Source organism: Ostrinia furnacalis, unplaced genomic scaffold (genome assembly GCF_004193835.3).
Source record: "Ostrinia furnacalis isolate ACB-3 unplaced genomic scaffold, ASM419383v2 OfSCF7471, whole genome shotgun sequence".
Taxonomy (NCBI): Eukaryota; Metazoa; Arthropoda; class Insecta; order Lepidoptera; family Crambidae; genus Ostrinia; species Ostrinia furnacalis.
Window position 1 is genome coordinate 45031 of NW_021137710.1, and position 15609 is coordinate 60639.

The 15609-nt window shown below is 39.3% G+C and overlaps 2 protein-coding genes across 2 annotated transcripts in view; one reads left to right on the top strand and one right to left on the bottom strand.

Annotated features, from left to right (window-relative positions):
• Positions 1-1404: 1404 nt before the first annotated feature.
• On the bottom strand, positions 1405-6337 carry Atf6 (bZIP_ATF6 domain-containing protein ATf6). The gene is made up of 13 exons (XM_028321159.1): positions 6177-6337; positions 5482-5674; positions 5196-5320; positions 5029-5126; positions 4904-4949; positions 4537-4823; positions 4207-4412; positions 3674-3830; positions 3406-3503; positions 3229-3326; positions 2755-2958; positions 2079-2453; positions 1405-1988 (listed from the first exon to the last, which is right to left on the bottom strand). The coding sequence occupies exons 1-13, from the start codon at positions 6217-6219 to the stop codon at positions 1561-1563; spliced, it is 2358 nt and encodes a 785-aa protein (XP_028176960.1). The 5' UTR covers positions 6220-6337; the 3' UTR covers positions 1405-1560.
• A 248-nt stretch (positions 6338-6585) lies between these two features.
• Positions 6586-15609, top strand: part of HERC2 (E3 ubiquitin-protein ligase HERC2) — a 57274-nt gene continuing 48250 nt past the window's right edge. The window contains exons 1-20 of the mRNA XM_028321133.1: positions 6586-7010; positions 7153-7327; positions 7630-7774; positions 8221-8385; positions 8805-9062; positions 9854-10009; positions 10121-10249; positions 10345-10465; positions 10536-10704; positions 11040-11250; positions 12325-12473; positions 12746-12905; positions 13196-13293; positions 13370-13525; positions 13979-14084; positions 14161-14266; positions 14439-14658; positions 15071-15215; positions 15371-15453; positions 15528-15601. Coding sequence (XP_028176934.1) covers positions 6774-7010; positions 7153-7327; positions 7630-7774; positions 8221-8385; positions 8805-9062; positions 9854-10009; positions 10121-10249; positions 10345-10465; positions 10536-10704; positions 11040-11250; positions 12325-12473; positions 12746-12905; positions 13196-13293; positions 13370-13525; positions 13979-14084; positions 14161-14266; positions 14439-14658; positions 15071-15215; positions 15371-15453; positions 15528-15601 — 3063 coding nt within the window. The 5' untranslated portion in view covers positions 6586-6773. The remainder of the gene's footprint in view (positions 7011-7152; positions 7328-7629; positions 7775-8220; positions 8386-8804; positions 9063-9853; positions 10010-10120; positions 10250-10344; positions 10466-10535; positions 10705-11039; positions 11251-12324; positions 12474-12745; positions 12906-13195; positions 13294-13369; positions 13526-13978; positions 14085-14160; positions 14267-14438; positions 14659-15070; positions 15216-15370; positions 15454-15527; positions 15602-15609) is intronic.

Below are 15609 nucleotides of genomic sequence, written 5' to 3' on the forward strand. Positions count from 1 at the left end.
TGCTAAGTAATTAAACATTTCGTAACAAATAATATTGTATTGCCTTATATTAATATGTGTTACCCTATAAATGTACAAAAGTGATAAATGAGAGCAGAATAGTTAACTTTTATTTAGCTTAAAAGGTTTTTTCCATAATTATTTTTTACGATATTTAGGTACCTCAAAACAAGGGAAACCGGGATTTTTGCTTGTCTTATTTACTTGTATTCCTACAAGAATACTAGACAATTCCAATAAAAATATTATATTTGCGTGAATCATTATTTTCTAATTTCCTCAAACTATCTGTGAAGTAGATTGCAAGAAACTATACCTACTTGCTGATGTATATTTATTACATCGTGGATGAATTCACACTTTTACATAAACGATAATGAGATCTGTTAAGTATCCACTAGGCCAAATATATGGAATATGCCTTTGTTGCAAGCATCTAGAGTACAGACAAAAACCTGACAAGTGCTGATCTTTAAGAAGGAATTTAGTGATTAAATAAAATAAAATTAAAACGAACAACAAAATATTAAAAATATTATACAATCCACATTTAACTTGTGTCAAATCTGGAATCACGATTAGATTAATTATTGACAAACTCATAAAAAGTTTTATACTTAAAAGTTACATGATTATGCGATTGAAATACCTAACTGAATAAAAGTTAATGTTACTGGTCGGCTCAGTACTTTGCACGAGAAAAAAAATATTAAAATTGAAATGACAAAATAGTGACGTCACTGTTTTGAGATTTAAAAAGTACGTCAATGAGGGCTATCGTTTTTATACTCAACAGTTGGCACCCCTGGCGATTGACAGGACCTTACTCTACAGTGGCGCCATCTTGATGAGTGCAAATGCGATAGTCCTCCAACCACTTTCGCGCTCACCAGTTGGCGCCACTGTCTTCGCTACTAGCAAGTGACAGGACCTTACTCTACAGTGGCGCCAACTGGTGAGCGCTAAAACGATAGCCCTCATTGATTGGTAGTGTCAACACGTCTAGATGACCCACGCTGAACTGTCCCACCAAACTCAATGACAGGGGGGCGCTACCATCGTTCAACTATATGGTTTCCAACATGGCAAAAATCGGAACCAGCGATCCGGTATTGACGGTGGCGCCCCACTGTCAATGTCATGCATAGGACAGTTCAGTATTTTGGAACTTTATTCTCTAAATTCCATTGTCCACCGTGTCTCTCTAAACACTCGACATTATGTATTACTTTGCTCTATGCTCAACATTGGCAAAACCAGTGTGCTTCAAATTCGCACCATTGAAGCCATTAGACAGAATAATAATAAGTCAATTATAGTCTATCCAATATTAGAATGACAGCTGCCATCAAAAGTAACGACATAACTTTGTAGTAGCGGTCAATGAGAGCTGGGATAGACTATAACAAGATATAAACCAATCAGTAACAGTACCACGTTAGTTTTCACTTTTCACATTTATCTGTTTATCAATTATTTCAAAATGGGATTTAAAAGTGTGCAAGGAATGAAAAGGTATCACAATATTTGTTTCCAGAAGTGATTCCAGATTTTCAAAAACTATTTTGAGCCCTTAGTTACATTTTTAATTCGCATTGTTTCATTTGATACTTTTCTTTTAGTGTGTTTTATGGTATTGGTATTCTCTTTTTTAGATTCTTCATATTTGGAAAATAAATACTGACTGAATGTGTCATCCTTTGGTAAGGCATTTTCTTTAGGCGCATATTGTTTTTTAACGATAACTGGGAACTTTGAAAGGTTGTCGCTAGAGTTCTTTAGAGAATCCATCAGATTTACGTCGAAAGAATCGTTGATACCTTTTTTAACCTCATTACGGGTGTTTTCTTGAGCATCTAGGGATGGTTTGACATCGGCTTTCTTGCGCAAACTTCCTGGCAGTGCATTTGATTTTAACTTAACTAGTGTTGTATTGACTACTGAGCAATCTATTTGCATTAAGGTCACGTGATCTGCCATCAGTGAATCTGAAAAATAAAACGCGATAAATATCTACCACACCTTTTTTATGCTCCAGAAATATTTTTCGATTCCAGTATCGATTGACCGGAACTCACCATTGCCAGTCCTTGCCGGAAGAATCAGGGCCATTCTTGGAGGCCTCGTGACATTATGCGAAACGGCTGGCAGTAACAAATGCTCTCCTTTACCCACCCCCACCACATAAAACGTGTCATCCCTCCGTTGCAGGGCTTGAAGCAAATCAGTCCATTCATCAATATTGAAGTCATCTACCGACTTCCTTCTAGGTTTGTAAAGAGTTTCGTAATCTATCACAGCACTTTCATCAAAGTCTAACTCTTTGTTTCGTCTTAACCTACGAAGGCGGGATTTTTCACGCATATTTTTAGCTTGTCCTTTTGTACTGGGGAACTCGACAAGATTGTCTTCATTCAACTTATTGAACAATTTGTATGTTTCCAGAAATCCACCTAGAAAAGACAATATTCGTTAGTATTTAGTACACATGAGTAGAGACGCGGCACATAGCGATATTTTAGCATGAAAATAAAAAAATAAAAAAAAATAAAAAATCAAAAGTATTTATTCAGTTTAGACCACAAGTGGCACTTATGAACGTCAAAATATTATTATAGAAAATAATAAAAAAAGAAAAGGTAGCCCTTATGGGGCACTTTACATGTCTCCTTATCTTTTGGGCCCTACCAGCGCTTCGAGACAACTGAAGTAGGTGATAAAGGTATCGCAAAAAAGCCGTTTTTATTTAATTACCATTGATTTTTTCCCTATTTAGATAAACTCTGCGTTTAGACCGTGCCGCATCATTGGTCCAATTCAGGGTCTTTCCGCCACCGATCCAGCGGTTAAGCTCGCCTGCTATCCGTATGCTCTCTGTATGGTTGATATTCGAGAAGTCGGTAGCCGCTATGGTTGAATTTTGACAGTCTATTCCGAAAGTGGCATTCTGGTCTCCATCTGTGAAGATAAAGATTTACATTCCATTTAGGTACTATACAGATAGGTTAACAATTGACCATAAATTCAAAAAAACTATTCATTGTAATTTGCATACTAGTTTTATTTCTTTACAATAACAATAACCATGTTGTAAAATAATAATCAGGGTTAGTTAATGGGATTCTTGAGTTTTATGCGAGTATTCAAATATTCAATACCTAATTTTCTTTTAACGACATTGGTAAATATGTAGGCAGCAGTTAAAACTAACAATAAAATTGTATTTACCTAAGCTCACATTGACATCTGCGGTATCCGTCCAAAGTAAATGCCTTGAATTATGCGGCTCCGACCCAGGCCGGCCGACAAACGGCTTCGTGTTCCACCTGAATAAACAATATTACATTAGCATTTATATTGTGTTACACATTACGCAAACATTAAATTGACGATACACCTACTTACCCTATGACATTGAAATTCAATGACACCATGAACACCATTGCGAAGATAACAGCAATATTCTTTTTGGGTAACAAAATTGACGCGTCCACTCTAGGCATCTGAAAAAAAAAAATTAATTAAATTACATCGACTCATGTATCACTTGCGAATAATGATTTCCAATAAGATGAAATACGAGTGTAAATATAAAAAAAAATCGTGAATATTCGCGAATGCGAAGGAATGCTACGAATATTCGTTTTATGCCTAAATTAGAGGGTGGTCAAACCTTTCGACTCCTCCCATTGCCATTGGTATCCAATTGGTCTCTCAATAGCTTGTTTTCAAGTCGCAACCTGGCGATCTCTTGATGCGCTTCCAACAGTTGCTGTTCTAAAGCTGTAACGTATTCCTTTTTCTTTTGACGCGATTGACATGCAGATTCTCTGTGAATGAATATCACATGATAGGCAATCGTTTTTCCATAAAGGCTAGTAACTAAGAACTTTAAGAAAACTATGATTAAAAATGCATCGTCTAATAAATTGAGACTATAATTCATTCAAAAAGAAGTCCTAAAGAGAATATGCAGCCAGCTAGGGACTGGAATTCGTTGCCTGCTGCTGTCTTTCCCGAAAACTATAATCCGGGCCTTTTCAAGGCTCGAGTGAATAGGCACTTACAGGGCAGATATGTACCATCCTAGACTGCATCCCACTTAACATCAGGTGCGATTGTGGTCAAATACCTGCCTTGTTATGCATAAAAAAAAACAGTCTTTTAAAGTAAGAAGTTTGTACTTTTTAACCTCTCTGGTTTTACCTGTTCTTTATCATTCTTTGCTGTTTCTTGATAGCTCTTATTTCAGCTTCGCTTAAATGTGACATATCTATAGGAGGTGGACTACTTGGCACCTCAGCCTCAGGAGAAGGCACCATCGTGTTTTGTAAAACGGCTGTAGTTTGGGCCACATAGTTTGTCACAACTGGCTTCGGACTCAAGACCACACCATTTCTTGGAGGTGACAACTGAAATATAAACAACTGGGTAAATATCAAGTATTTATTACTAGAGGTCAGTATCAATGTTATCAGTTACAATAAGGAAAATACATTATAATATTTTACTAGATTAGAGAAATATATTATTTACCTGAACCTTATACCCATTGCTATTATTAACACCATTAAAATTGGCCATTGGTAACGGAGATATGGCAATTTTCCCACCCTTTGTACTTTCAGCAGGTATCACAACAGCTGACGGCTTGGATTTAACCAATATATTGGATCTTTTAAGTATAGCAGGAATTTTCTTTTGCTCCACAACCAATTTAATTTGTTCATTTAATACATTATGTTTGTCTTCTTTCACATGATTGTTTATTGTAACATTTTCATTAACTACTTTGAAATAACCATTTTGTATGTAATTATTTCCTAAAATAAATAAATCAGGTTAAGTTATATTGATGATAGATAGAGGATACATAAATTTAAGTGTTTATTCAATAAATTACCTTGGATTGGTTTCATATCACAATCATCAATTTCTGTTTTAACACCCTGTGAAGTTAAACAAATTATTGCTTACATTTTTTGATACTAGAACTTTCCTGGTTCAAATGATTAAGCAAAGACATACCTTTATAACACCATTTTCTATGGCCATTACTGGGCCATGTCTTTCAGGAGGTGATATATTGGGCACAACATTGTTGGCTGGAGGTTGTTCAGGTGATACTAAAATAACAGCTCAGTTAATATTAATTAGTGAAAAAAAAAACATTTGACATTAATAAATATACTTACCAGATTTCTGCAAAAATAGTTCAACATCTTCTAATTTAAGACTATTTGAGGGCTCATCTTCCAAAGTGGACAGCCAATCACATGGGGATTGTGAAGATTGTCTGGCTGAGGTACAACTGGACCCGCTAAAGAAATAATTCAATAAGTCATAAATATAATTTGAAAAACAACAGTTGACAAAAATCGGAGAAGTCAAAGGGCAGTCTCAGAACTGCTTCACAACAAATTGCAAAAAAAAAATGATAAAATGAGTCTAAAAATGGGAATTTAGGAATAAGAATAATACTTTTTGTAATCATCTTCACTGCCAGACTCCGAGCTACTGCTGTTAGGGCATGACTTCACGCTAAGTATAGGAGATATTGGAGGCACCAAGATTGGTGCTGCATCGGCTAGTATCTCACTGGGCGACGCATCAGCTGCATCGAGGAGGGATGACCATTGGTACTCCTTTGTTAGCTCATCTAGGAAATCATCACCTGGAATACAATTAAAACATTACATGGTTATACCAAGTTTAGACAGTATAATTAGAATTCCTTCAGAAAAGTATCATATCTTTGTAGAAAACATTAAGCTAAACAATAATAATAACAATTAGGGCTTGGATTTAGAATCAGTTGCATGCATGGTAGGTGCGTTATTTTTTTTATGCATAACAAGGCAGGCATTTGCTGTCAAGTATGATAGGTTTTCGTCTCTAATTAATTAGACAATTAAAGTTGATTTATCAATCGGAATATGCATTACTATGTTACTATTGTAATCACAAGTCCAACAAGAAAGATAGAAGGCTTGTGAACTTTGATTAGATAGATATTTATACGCAGATAATTCTAGTCTACGCATATATTAGTAAACAGAAAGTATTCAAGGATATGTTCAAACAAAAGGTCATCAACATGTACCAAAGCAAAGAACACCATTGTTTTTATGAATTAGCCGGATTTGGCTAGGCTTTAAATACATTTAAATAGTTACCGTAGAGATATTCCTTGCTATCTATCAATAAATCGGCATCCATCAGTATTAATAATTTAGATTATTGCACAGTTATTATAATAGTATTTATCAATTCATTGTAATTTTATCTCGCACAAAATTAAAACACGAGTTTACACGACAACAAAAGCCATTTCATTTTTTTTATCTGTATCTGTATGTCGCTGTCAGAATGGAAATGTCATCAGTCTGTCACTAGTGATGCCATAGGTACAAGGTATATTATACCAAAACATGCATTTACCAAATACCGGCAGTAATACCGGTATCAAAGGAACAGAGAGCTCTGCTCTCTGCAAAGGAAGGACAAACCACGGGACAATTTTGCCAAGTTGCTTGAAGTTTCACAATCTCGTGATTGGTATTCATTCAGTGTGAAACGAAACGCAGTAATTTTTGACAGTTTACGATTTCGATTTATCCGGAGTATTTTTGTTGCAGCAATTATTTCCAATTAACTTTGTCTTACAATGAATTCCGATAGATTTAGGTTTCCAAACGTCTAAGCACTTGAATGTATTAATTGCTTGTTAAGAAAATGATTTGACGAGAGTGTCGAAAGTGCCGGTTGCAAGAATGTCGGTCCAAGACGAGCTGGACGACTTCATATTTCGTCCACAGCAGCATTTGGACGCTAAATGGCATAATCCTGACTTACAAGATGCCCTACACAATCCAGATTCTCTGTGCACTTTGTTTAACAGTTTGATGCAGGATAGGGAGTTGTATTTCGACGCCGGAAAGGGCCTAGTCAATTCCGCAGGAGTGACTGCGAAACTCGGCGAAAGTGGCAAATATTACTGTGGCCTTAGGGTATGTAAATTGCTTTTATACTCTGAAATAAACCTTGTTGAAGTAAATACTGTCTTATTGAATTAACACAAATGAGAGAACATTAAATATTCTATCAACTATTTTATTGTAACAAATAAATTAACATAATTAAACGTTTAAGATTTTAACGTGCACCTGCTGTGATGGATTGTGTGGGCCCCATTCTGGCTGTGCTTGCCCTCCTTGCACAGCCCTCTCTGCTGAGGAAGAACTACGGATTGCCATTCAGTCCAAATTGGTGCCACCACCACCATCATTCCAAGTTATAGATGATCTCAAATGGAAACAAGATCCTGGTAATACATTTAACAAATGAGATACCTACTTACCTTTTGTATTAGCTGAATCATGACATTAAAAGTATTGGTTTATTTTTACAACATATTTTTTTAATTAAAACTCACATAGGTACATTTGTATTGGATAATTATTTTATTATTGTTGTTGATTAAAAGTTGTTGCATGACATTTATTGTTGTACTATCATCAATAAGCATTTCATTCATTACTTTTCAATATAGTTTTATTTCAATTCAAACAACAATAACTCGTTCATCAACAATATTGGTATTGTAGAAAGAAAATTAAAAACTTTCAGGTCCAGAATGCTTGCAAAATCTCATGGAGTCCTTGCTTTGGGAGCAGCGTGTGCGAGCTATTAACACAGCTCTCAGTTGTCCCAACATAGCTCAAATCCGTCGCTTAATAGTTCTCTGCAATAGACATCTCATAGCCGTTATTAGGTACAAATGTTTATTTATTCTTTCTTTTATTCTTTAATTTTTAACAATACTCATTTTATTAAAAATACTGCTAGCAATCTATCAACATTATCTAGTTGATTTTATTAACTCGACAGGGATGCCTATCTATGAAAATTGTAACTTTTAGTATGTTTTTTTTTTTTGTAGAACGCAACTGTTTGATTACTAATTTAATAGACTGACCGCATCTAGCATTGCAAACAAACCTCAGTGGTTTATGCCAATGCATTTAATTGTAATATGTTTAAGAACTTCCTTGGTAAAATGATAATAAATAAAATAAAAAAACTAAAATTGTAATTTCTTTACAGAGCAGAAGTCCTATTCACAAATAAAAATGTATAATATCTCAGTAAGATTGAACAATAAGAAAAAAAATTTAAATGCTTGTTTTGTACTTAAACAGTTAATAATTTGTGTTTCAGAGATCAAAGTCATTATAAAGAAGTAAAAAAGGTTAAGCTAGATAAGAAGCCCCCACATGCAGTCAGTAACAGGGCCTTGAGCAATGTAGTCAACACTCTGAACAAGACAGTAGAGCTTGCTGAGACCCAGGAGGATAATGAAGAACACACTGATGACTCAGAGAAGTAAATGAAAATAAATAATAAATAAATATCCTTGGACATTTAACACTAAGCTTCTAGTCCCAAACTAAGCAAAGCTTGTGCTATGGGTACTGGACAACATGTGTTTCTATAAAATTACACATAATAAAATTACACAATGTCCCAAAGTAAAAAAAACATATTCTGTGTATACTATGACAGAATAACTACTGTAACATTCTAGCATGTTTCATTTATGTGAGCTTTTTTTGCCTTTTGTCAAGCCTGTCACTAAACAAAATAGGAAAAACAGTGTTTCAACAGAAACTGTTTTAGTCTATGAAGTGTTTTTTTTTTTTGTTAAAAGAACCACTGTTCTCTCTGTCTTGAATAAGTTACCAATGTCATTGAACTTCACTTTTTTGTTTCGAGTAAGTTATCAATGCAATTCTCGTCTGCAGTGCTCTAGGCTTGGCCCGAGTGGGCGCCCGAGCGGCCCTCCGCCTGGCCCTATCTCTAGTCCGGCGCGCCTGGCGCTGCGGTGAAGACGCCGACGTGTGCTCAGCGTTGTTGCGTGACGCATTGGATGCAGTTCGCGCTTTGCCCGACGCTGCGCTATTCGCAGGCGCCGGCGCCGCGCAACAGGCACCCCGGTCGCAGAGGATATGGGCTGAAGTGGTTGATAGTGCTGCCAAGTTCTTGCATCAAGTTGTTGCTGGGTGAGTTCCTATAACATTTTCTATCCCTCTCACTTGTGTCTCGCTGCGATGCTATGAGTGTGTGAGTGCGAGAGCTACGCCGATGTGAGTTCGGCGTTGCTGCGTGACGCTTTGGATGCAGCTCGCGCATTACCCGACGCTGCGCTATTCGCAGGCGCCGGCGCCGCGCAACAGGCACCCCGATCGCAGAGGATATGGGCAGAGGTTGTGGATAGTGCCGCCAAGTTCTTACATCAAGTCGTTGCTGGGTGAGTTCCTATAACATTTTCTATCCCTCTCACTTGTCTCGCTGCGATGCTATGAGTGTGTGAGTGCGAGAGCTACGCCGATGTGAGCTTGGCGTTGCTGCGTGACGCTTGGGACGTGGTTCGCGCATTGCCCGACGCTGCGCTATTCGCAGGCGCCGGCGCCGCGCAACAGGCACCCCGGTGGCAGAGGATATGGGCAGAAGTGGTTGATAGTGCTGCAAAGTTCTTACATCAAGTGGTTGCTGGGTAAGTTTCTATAGCATTATTACGTTGTGTTTCGCCCTAGCGCCCAACAAAAGCCCAGCGTGTCTTCAAATATGGACCAATTTTTTGATTCAAACAAATATTATTATTATGTTCATACATAATTATAATAATGTACACTTTATAAAGATATTTCGATTTATGCTGTCTTACTCCCTATCTTTGTGATACTGATGAGTGTGTAAGTAAGAGGGAGCATTACTTCGTGAATGAGACGAGTTCTCGGCATAAGAGTTAAGAGAGAGAAACTTTGTGTCTTAATTTTAAATCTTGTTACAGGGAAGTGGGTTGCAACGTGCCGCTAGGCGACTGGCGGACGTCGCTCTGCGTCTGGGTAGAGCTATGTGCGCGCCGAGCAGAACTACCCGCGCTTTTGAAAGCAGCTGATGTTTTAGTGACGTTACCGCCGCGGCAGAAGAGACAGCCAGATAACAGGTCAATATAACCCTGCTATTTTCGAATATTCAAGAATTTTCCGCTTTCATTTGTTTTTTTTTCCTTGTAAATGTTTGAGTTAACTTATTTACGACAGTGTTTTGTTTTTAGAATAACCCTGGAAGAATGTACCGCGCCTCTAGGGCCGTTCTTGAGACGCATGGCCAAGGTCACAGCACCGAACCCAATTATCAATAATGAACCGAGTACAGAGACTAATCCCACTGAAATATACTTAAAGTGAGTATAAAAAGGTTTAAGACTTACTTACATGTTATTATTTTTCATTTAGAATTGGTTCATCATTTATTTTGATATTGTAATTATTATTGCAGAGATCTGAACATTCCTGCTGGTGATGGATTGATGGAAGTGAGAAAAGCTGGTATCGCACTGTTATGCCATCTAGATAGACTCGGAGCACCACTCCTGCCTCCTTTAAAAGGATTTGTCACGGTACAATGCAAACTTTCTTGTTACTTGGTTATTAATGAAATCCTTTATTTATCAACATTTGTTATTTTAGTGCACGGAATCGGCCCAAGAAGTAGTTTCAGTGGGAATCGGTCCGTTACATCTGGGAACTTTAAGAATTCAGCAAATTGCCTGCGCCGAGAAACTCGCGCTTTTGTTGACACAAGACGGCGTGGTGTACACGTTGCCTTACGATACAATGATGCCTCAACTTGTGCCTGGTAAGTGTGAAAATAAACTGTACTTTTAAAGATATTATGAGTATTTTTAATTACTTGATATGAACGTGCATTATAGTTGCGTTAGTCTAGATAAATGAGTTGCAGTTGTTTGCACAAGTTTTTCCACCTGCATTTACCTACTAGACTTTTGAAATGCGTGTTTATTGTCGTCATTTTAAAACAATAGTATGCGAGTGTGTGTACAGTCAACAGCACATCAGGCTATAACATTTTTGTTGCAAAATCGCTTCTATTACGACTAAATAAGACGCCACAGTGTTTTCGTTGACATGCCGTCGTCTGTACATACTTAATATTATAAACTTATTTTTTAGGTCTAGAAAACAAAACCATAACCCAAGTGGCGTGTCACTCAGCCGGCCGCCATTTTCTGTGCTGTTCCTCTTGTGGAGGGGCGTGGTCTTGGGGCGCCGGGGAAGATGGCCGCCTGGGCCACGGAGACACGGCGCCTAGAGACGCACCCGCTTCTATACACCACCTCGCACACCACGAAGTCATCAAAGTAGCCGCTGGAGTTGCTTGCAGGTAAGAAACTTACGTCTTTTGTGACAGTATATGTTTGTTCCTTGTATGAAGGGGGCGTGGTCATGAGATTCTAAGGAAATTGGCTGCCTGGGCCATGGAGATACGGCGCCTAGAGACGCACCCGCTTCTATACACCACCTCGCACACCATGAAGTCATCAAAGTAGCCGCTGGAGTTGCTTGCAGGTAAGAAACTTACAGTAATGTTGTTACTCTTGGGGGGCGTGGTCTTGGGAGGCTGGGCAAGATGGCCGCCTGGGCCATGGAGATACGGCGCCCAAAGACGCACCCGCTTCTATACACCACCTCGCACACCATGAAGTCATCAAAGTAGCCGCTGGAGTTGCTTGCAGGTAAAAAACTTGGGTATTTTGTGACAGTGAATGTTGTTTCTCGTATGAAGGGGCGTGGTCTTGGGAGTATGAGCAAGATGGCCGCTTGGGTCACGGAGATACGGCGCCTAGAGACGCGCCCGCGTCTATACACAACCTAGCACACCACGAAGTCATCAAAGTAGCCGCTGGAGTTGCTTGCAGGTAAGAAATTTGGGTGTTTTGTGACAGTGAATGTTGTTCCTCGTATGAAGGGGCGTGGTCATGAGATTCTAAGGAAGATGGCCGCCTGGGCCACGGGGCCGTGTCATAGAGACGACCCCGCATTTATACACCAACTCGCACACCACGAAGTCATCAAAGTAGTCACTGAAGTTGCTTGCAGGTAACTTGGTCTTAGGTTGTAATTTCGCCAACATTTAAGTTTTGGGGGTGGGGCTAGTGATAATGCCACGCCCCTTTTCAGTTAGGCAATAAACCTTATAAATTGTCGTTCATTGCGGTGCTGTATTGTGCACTAAAGTACGCGCTGACATCAATACCTCAGGCTCAACGCTTGACATCCAATGTAGTTGTAATAAGTGCTATATTTATTTGTAATCTTGTCAATTTGTCAAACGGACGATTGCAAATCAGACTAAATGATGTGACATCTTATGTAGCACCAATAGATGCTATTAGGCAACACTATTGTAAAGCCTGACTTCAAAGAGCTGTCGACTGTACATAAATTATCTTTTCAGTGCCGTGATAACGTCAAGAGGCGCACTGTACACTTGGGGACGCGGTACACAAGGCCGCCTAGGACACGGGACCATCGAGAACTGTCTAACACCACAACCCGTCTCATTCTCCGCCCATAACATAGAAAGAGTCATCGATGTAGCTCTAGGTATGTCCTTTTTTAAATATTATTTGTGATGAAACTTACAATCTCCCTAAAATTAGCGGTGAATTCACGAGAATACCCCAGCAGTCGACGGAGATCGGATTAACATCCACTTGAATCGGCAGTAAGGTGCCTAAATCGTTGGTCGGTTGTCGCAATTCCTTGATAAATTCCTGTACCTTTTTAGCTCCTCCAATGTAGAGAGCATCCAATGTACTGACAGTTTTGTTGTCACGTATCCATTTTTACTACGATTCATTTTGTGTATTTGCTAGGTTGGGGCGAGAGTCAAACTCTTTGTTGCACGTGGGAGGGAGCAGTGCAAGTGTTCGGCGACAATGAGGCAGGAGCGCCGCGGACTCTGACGTCACTCTCTGTGCTGAGAATCACTCGAGTGTACACGGGTGAACATTGGCATGCAGCTCTTACTGACTTGTAAGTACACAAGACTATACTAAAGTCCGGTCGCCGAGCACATATAATTTCGTCCCCGTTTGGCCCCAAGCTACCCATCCTTATCGCTCGCGCGTAATTATATTGCTGTCGCGCTCGCACACTCAATTTGACCGCCCGTCGCACAGTCGCGACCGGACTTTACTACGTCTATTCGTCTCTAATTGATTTGATTTCATACAAAAAAAACATCGATGACATTTTTTTTATTGTTGAGTGTCTTCTATGACTAGTATTTAAATGGATTGTTATTTTCATACATATCTTTTCAGAGGCCAAGTGTACACTTGGGGAAAAGGTGACGGATATCGTCTTGGGCATGGAAACTTAGAGACGATGAAGATTCCTAAACTAGTTGAAGCTTTTCAAGGTGCGTTGTTATTTTTATCTAGACATCAACTTTCAACAAAGATCAAAAAATAATTTACAATAATGTTTATTTCTAGGCATTAGAGTCGAAGATCTATCATTGGGAGCCTCACACGGAATAGCTTTGACGTCTGAAGGATTGTTATATGCATGGGGTACTCTTGAAAGAGCTCAAATATCTCGCCCAGTTCCACAGTTGCTACAAGTGTTGAATCCGTCCTTCAAAGCCAATGGTAATGAAAAAAAATTTTTTTTTTATTTTCTTTATTAGGAAAACATACAGCTTATATTATGATACAAGTAGCATAAAAATAATAAGTTTTACACAAGCCTATGAGTTTTCACTGATAATTTAAAATTTAAAAGACAGATTCACAGAACTTAAACATTTAAAACATTTCAAACCATGCGCAAATCTTATTTATAAGGTGTATTAAATACACATTTTATGCCTTTATAAGGCCACGGAACCGCATAGGCTTCTCGTGAAATATGTCACGTCATCATACTTTTTGCAGGCTCTAATGACAAAACAGTTATTTCTATAATTAGTCCTACATCGTGGCGTCATAAAAGTTTTTCCGTGTCTTGCGTTAGGTCTAGAACACCTGAAAGACATATTATAGACCTTGGAATGTTACCACAACCATAACCAATATTTGAAATTGTATTATTTTTTTACATAGGGGTCACAAGTGGACCATACCAAGTCATCGTATGGAGTGAAGAAAGTCCCAGAGATCTTCCGTCGTCCATGCCATTTGTGATAGATTTATCTGATAATACATTCAAGTAGGTAGACCTTATATACATGAGCATCATAACACATTTCCAATAGAACTTGACTTATTTTAGCAATCTATTTCAGGTTACTGGAAAGGCTTTTGAGAATCGTAGTCGAACAAAGCACTTCAACGTCAATCAAAGAGAATGAGTCTTTAGCCATCTCTTGTCTCAACCTTTTGAGACTACAAGTAAGTTACTTTTTCTCCTGTTTAGTTTTGATACTGAGATTTTCATAATAACTTTCTCAACCAGTTAAAAATGGGACTAACAGAGAAGAAAAAATTTTGACGTGTTCTACTGAGATGGATCCTAACAGTGTTTTTGTACTTTCAAATAATATATCTATCCAACACTTTCTAGGTGCACGCGTGGCAATGCTCTCGTGGAACCGACGTTGAATCAGACACAGAAAACCGGTCATGGTGTACCGGAGTCCACACGGCTCTAGTGGCTCTAGTTGAAGGCCGAGCGGGGTCGGCCGCTGCCGCCGCGGCCAGACGAGCCCTGGCGGCGGCCTGGCCTCTGTTGCTGCCTACACCACAGATTAGAGCTCAGCATCTCATCGCGCTGTTGCCGCAAGGTACGGTTACTAAACTAGTCCTGGTGTACCGAAGTCCATACGGCTCTAGTGGCTCTAGTTGAAGGCCGCGCCGGGTCGGCCGCAGCGGCGGCTGCTAAGCGAGCCCTGGCGGCGGCCTGGCCGTTATTGCTACCTACGCCGCAGATTAGAGCTCAGCATCTCATCGCGTTGTTGCCGCAAGGTACGGTTACTAAACTAGTCCTGGTGTGCCGGAGTCCACACGGCTCTGTTAGTAGTGTCGATGGCAAAAGGCCGCGTCGAGTCATCTTATACTTTATATCTTATACTTTACCCATCCTTTTTATGAGTCTTTTGTTTCTAGTATGAAAGACGTTTTAAATCCAGCTGTTGTAAAGAAATCATTTTGCATCGTAGATCATTATTAGAAGGTCTACTTTCTTACTCCTCGCAGGAGCAGTCCCGGCCAGCGCAGGCGCTCGTTTCATGACGGAGCTGCTAGTTTGGTCGCTGCTCGGAGGCGGCGGGTTGCGTGACGCGCTACGTAACGCGTTGCAAGCCCATTCCGCTGATGCATACAATCATCTGCAACTTGACGTGTAAGTACGATTTACTACAATAGACGAGGGGCAGCGGGGTTCGAACCAGCGTTCCTCGGATCTTGAATCTGCCAGTCCGAAACATTTCACCATTCGGCTATTGTGGCTTCAAACTATTAATACATGTCCAATGATTGAAACTCTATTTTTTACAGAGATTACGATCAAATCGATATAGTGACAGGTCAGCGCGGAACCCAAACAACTGCTAATGGAGAAGACGTTGAAGCTATTCCAGGTTACTACTTTTACCTTTGCAAAAACAGCTCTTTTTTAAATTATTAGAACTAAATCTATTTTGTATCATTGTAGGGTGCGCCGAAGAGTATCAGATTAACAATGCCACCGCAACAGATAAGTGTGCTTCAGTACCCCTCATGCATTTGGTAAGTAG

Coding starts and splice junctions, on each gene's coding strand:
- Atf6 (XM_028321159.1), bottom strand. CDS start 6,219: ATGGATGCCGATTTATTGATAGATAGCAAGGAATATCTCTACG. Junction 4,950..5,028: donor TAGAAAATGGTGTTATAAAG/GTATGTCTTTGC, acceptor TTAACTTCACAG/GGTGTTAAAACAGAAATTGA. Junction 3,327..3,405: donor TTGAATTTCAATGTCATAGG/GTAAGTAGGTGT, acceptor TTGTTTATTCAG/GTGGAACACGAAGCCGTTTG.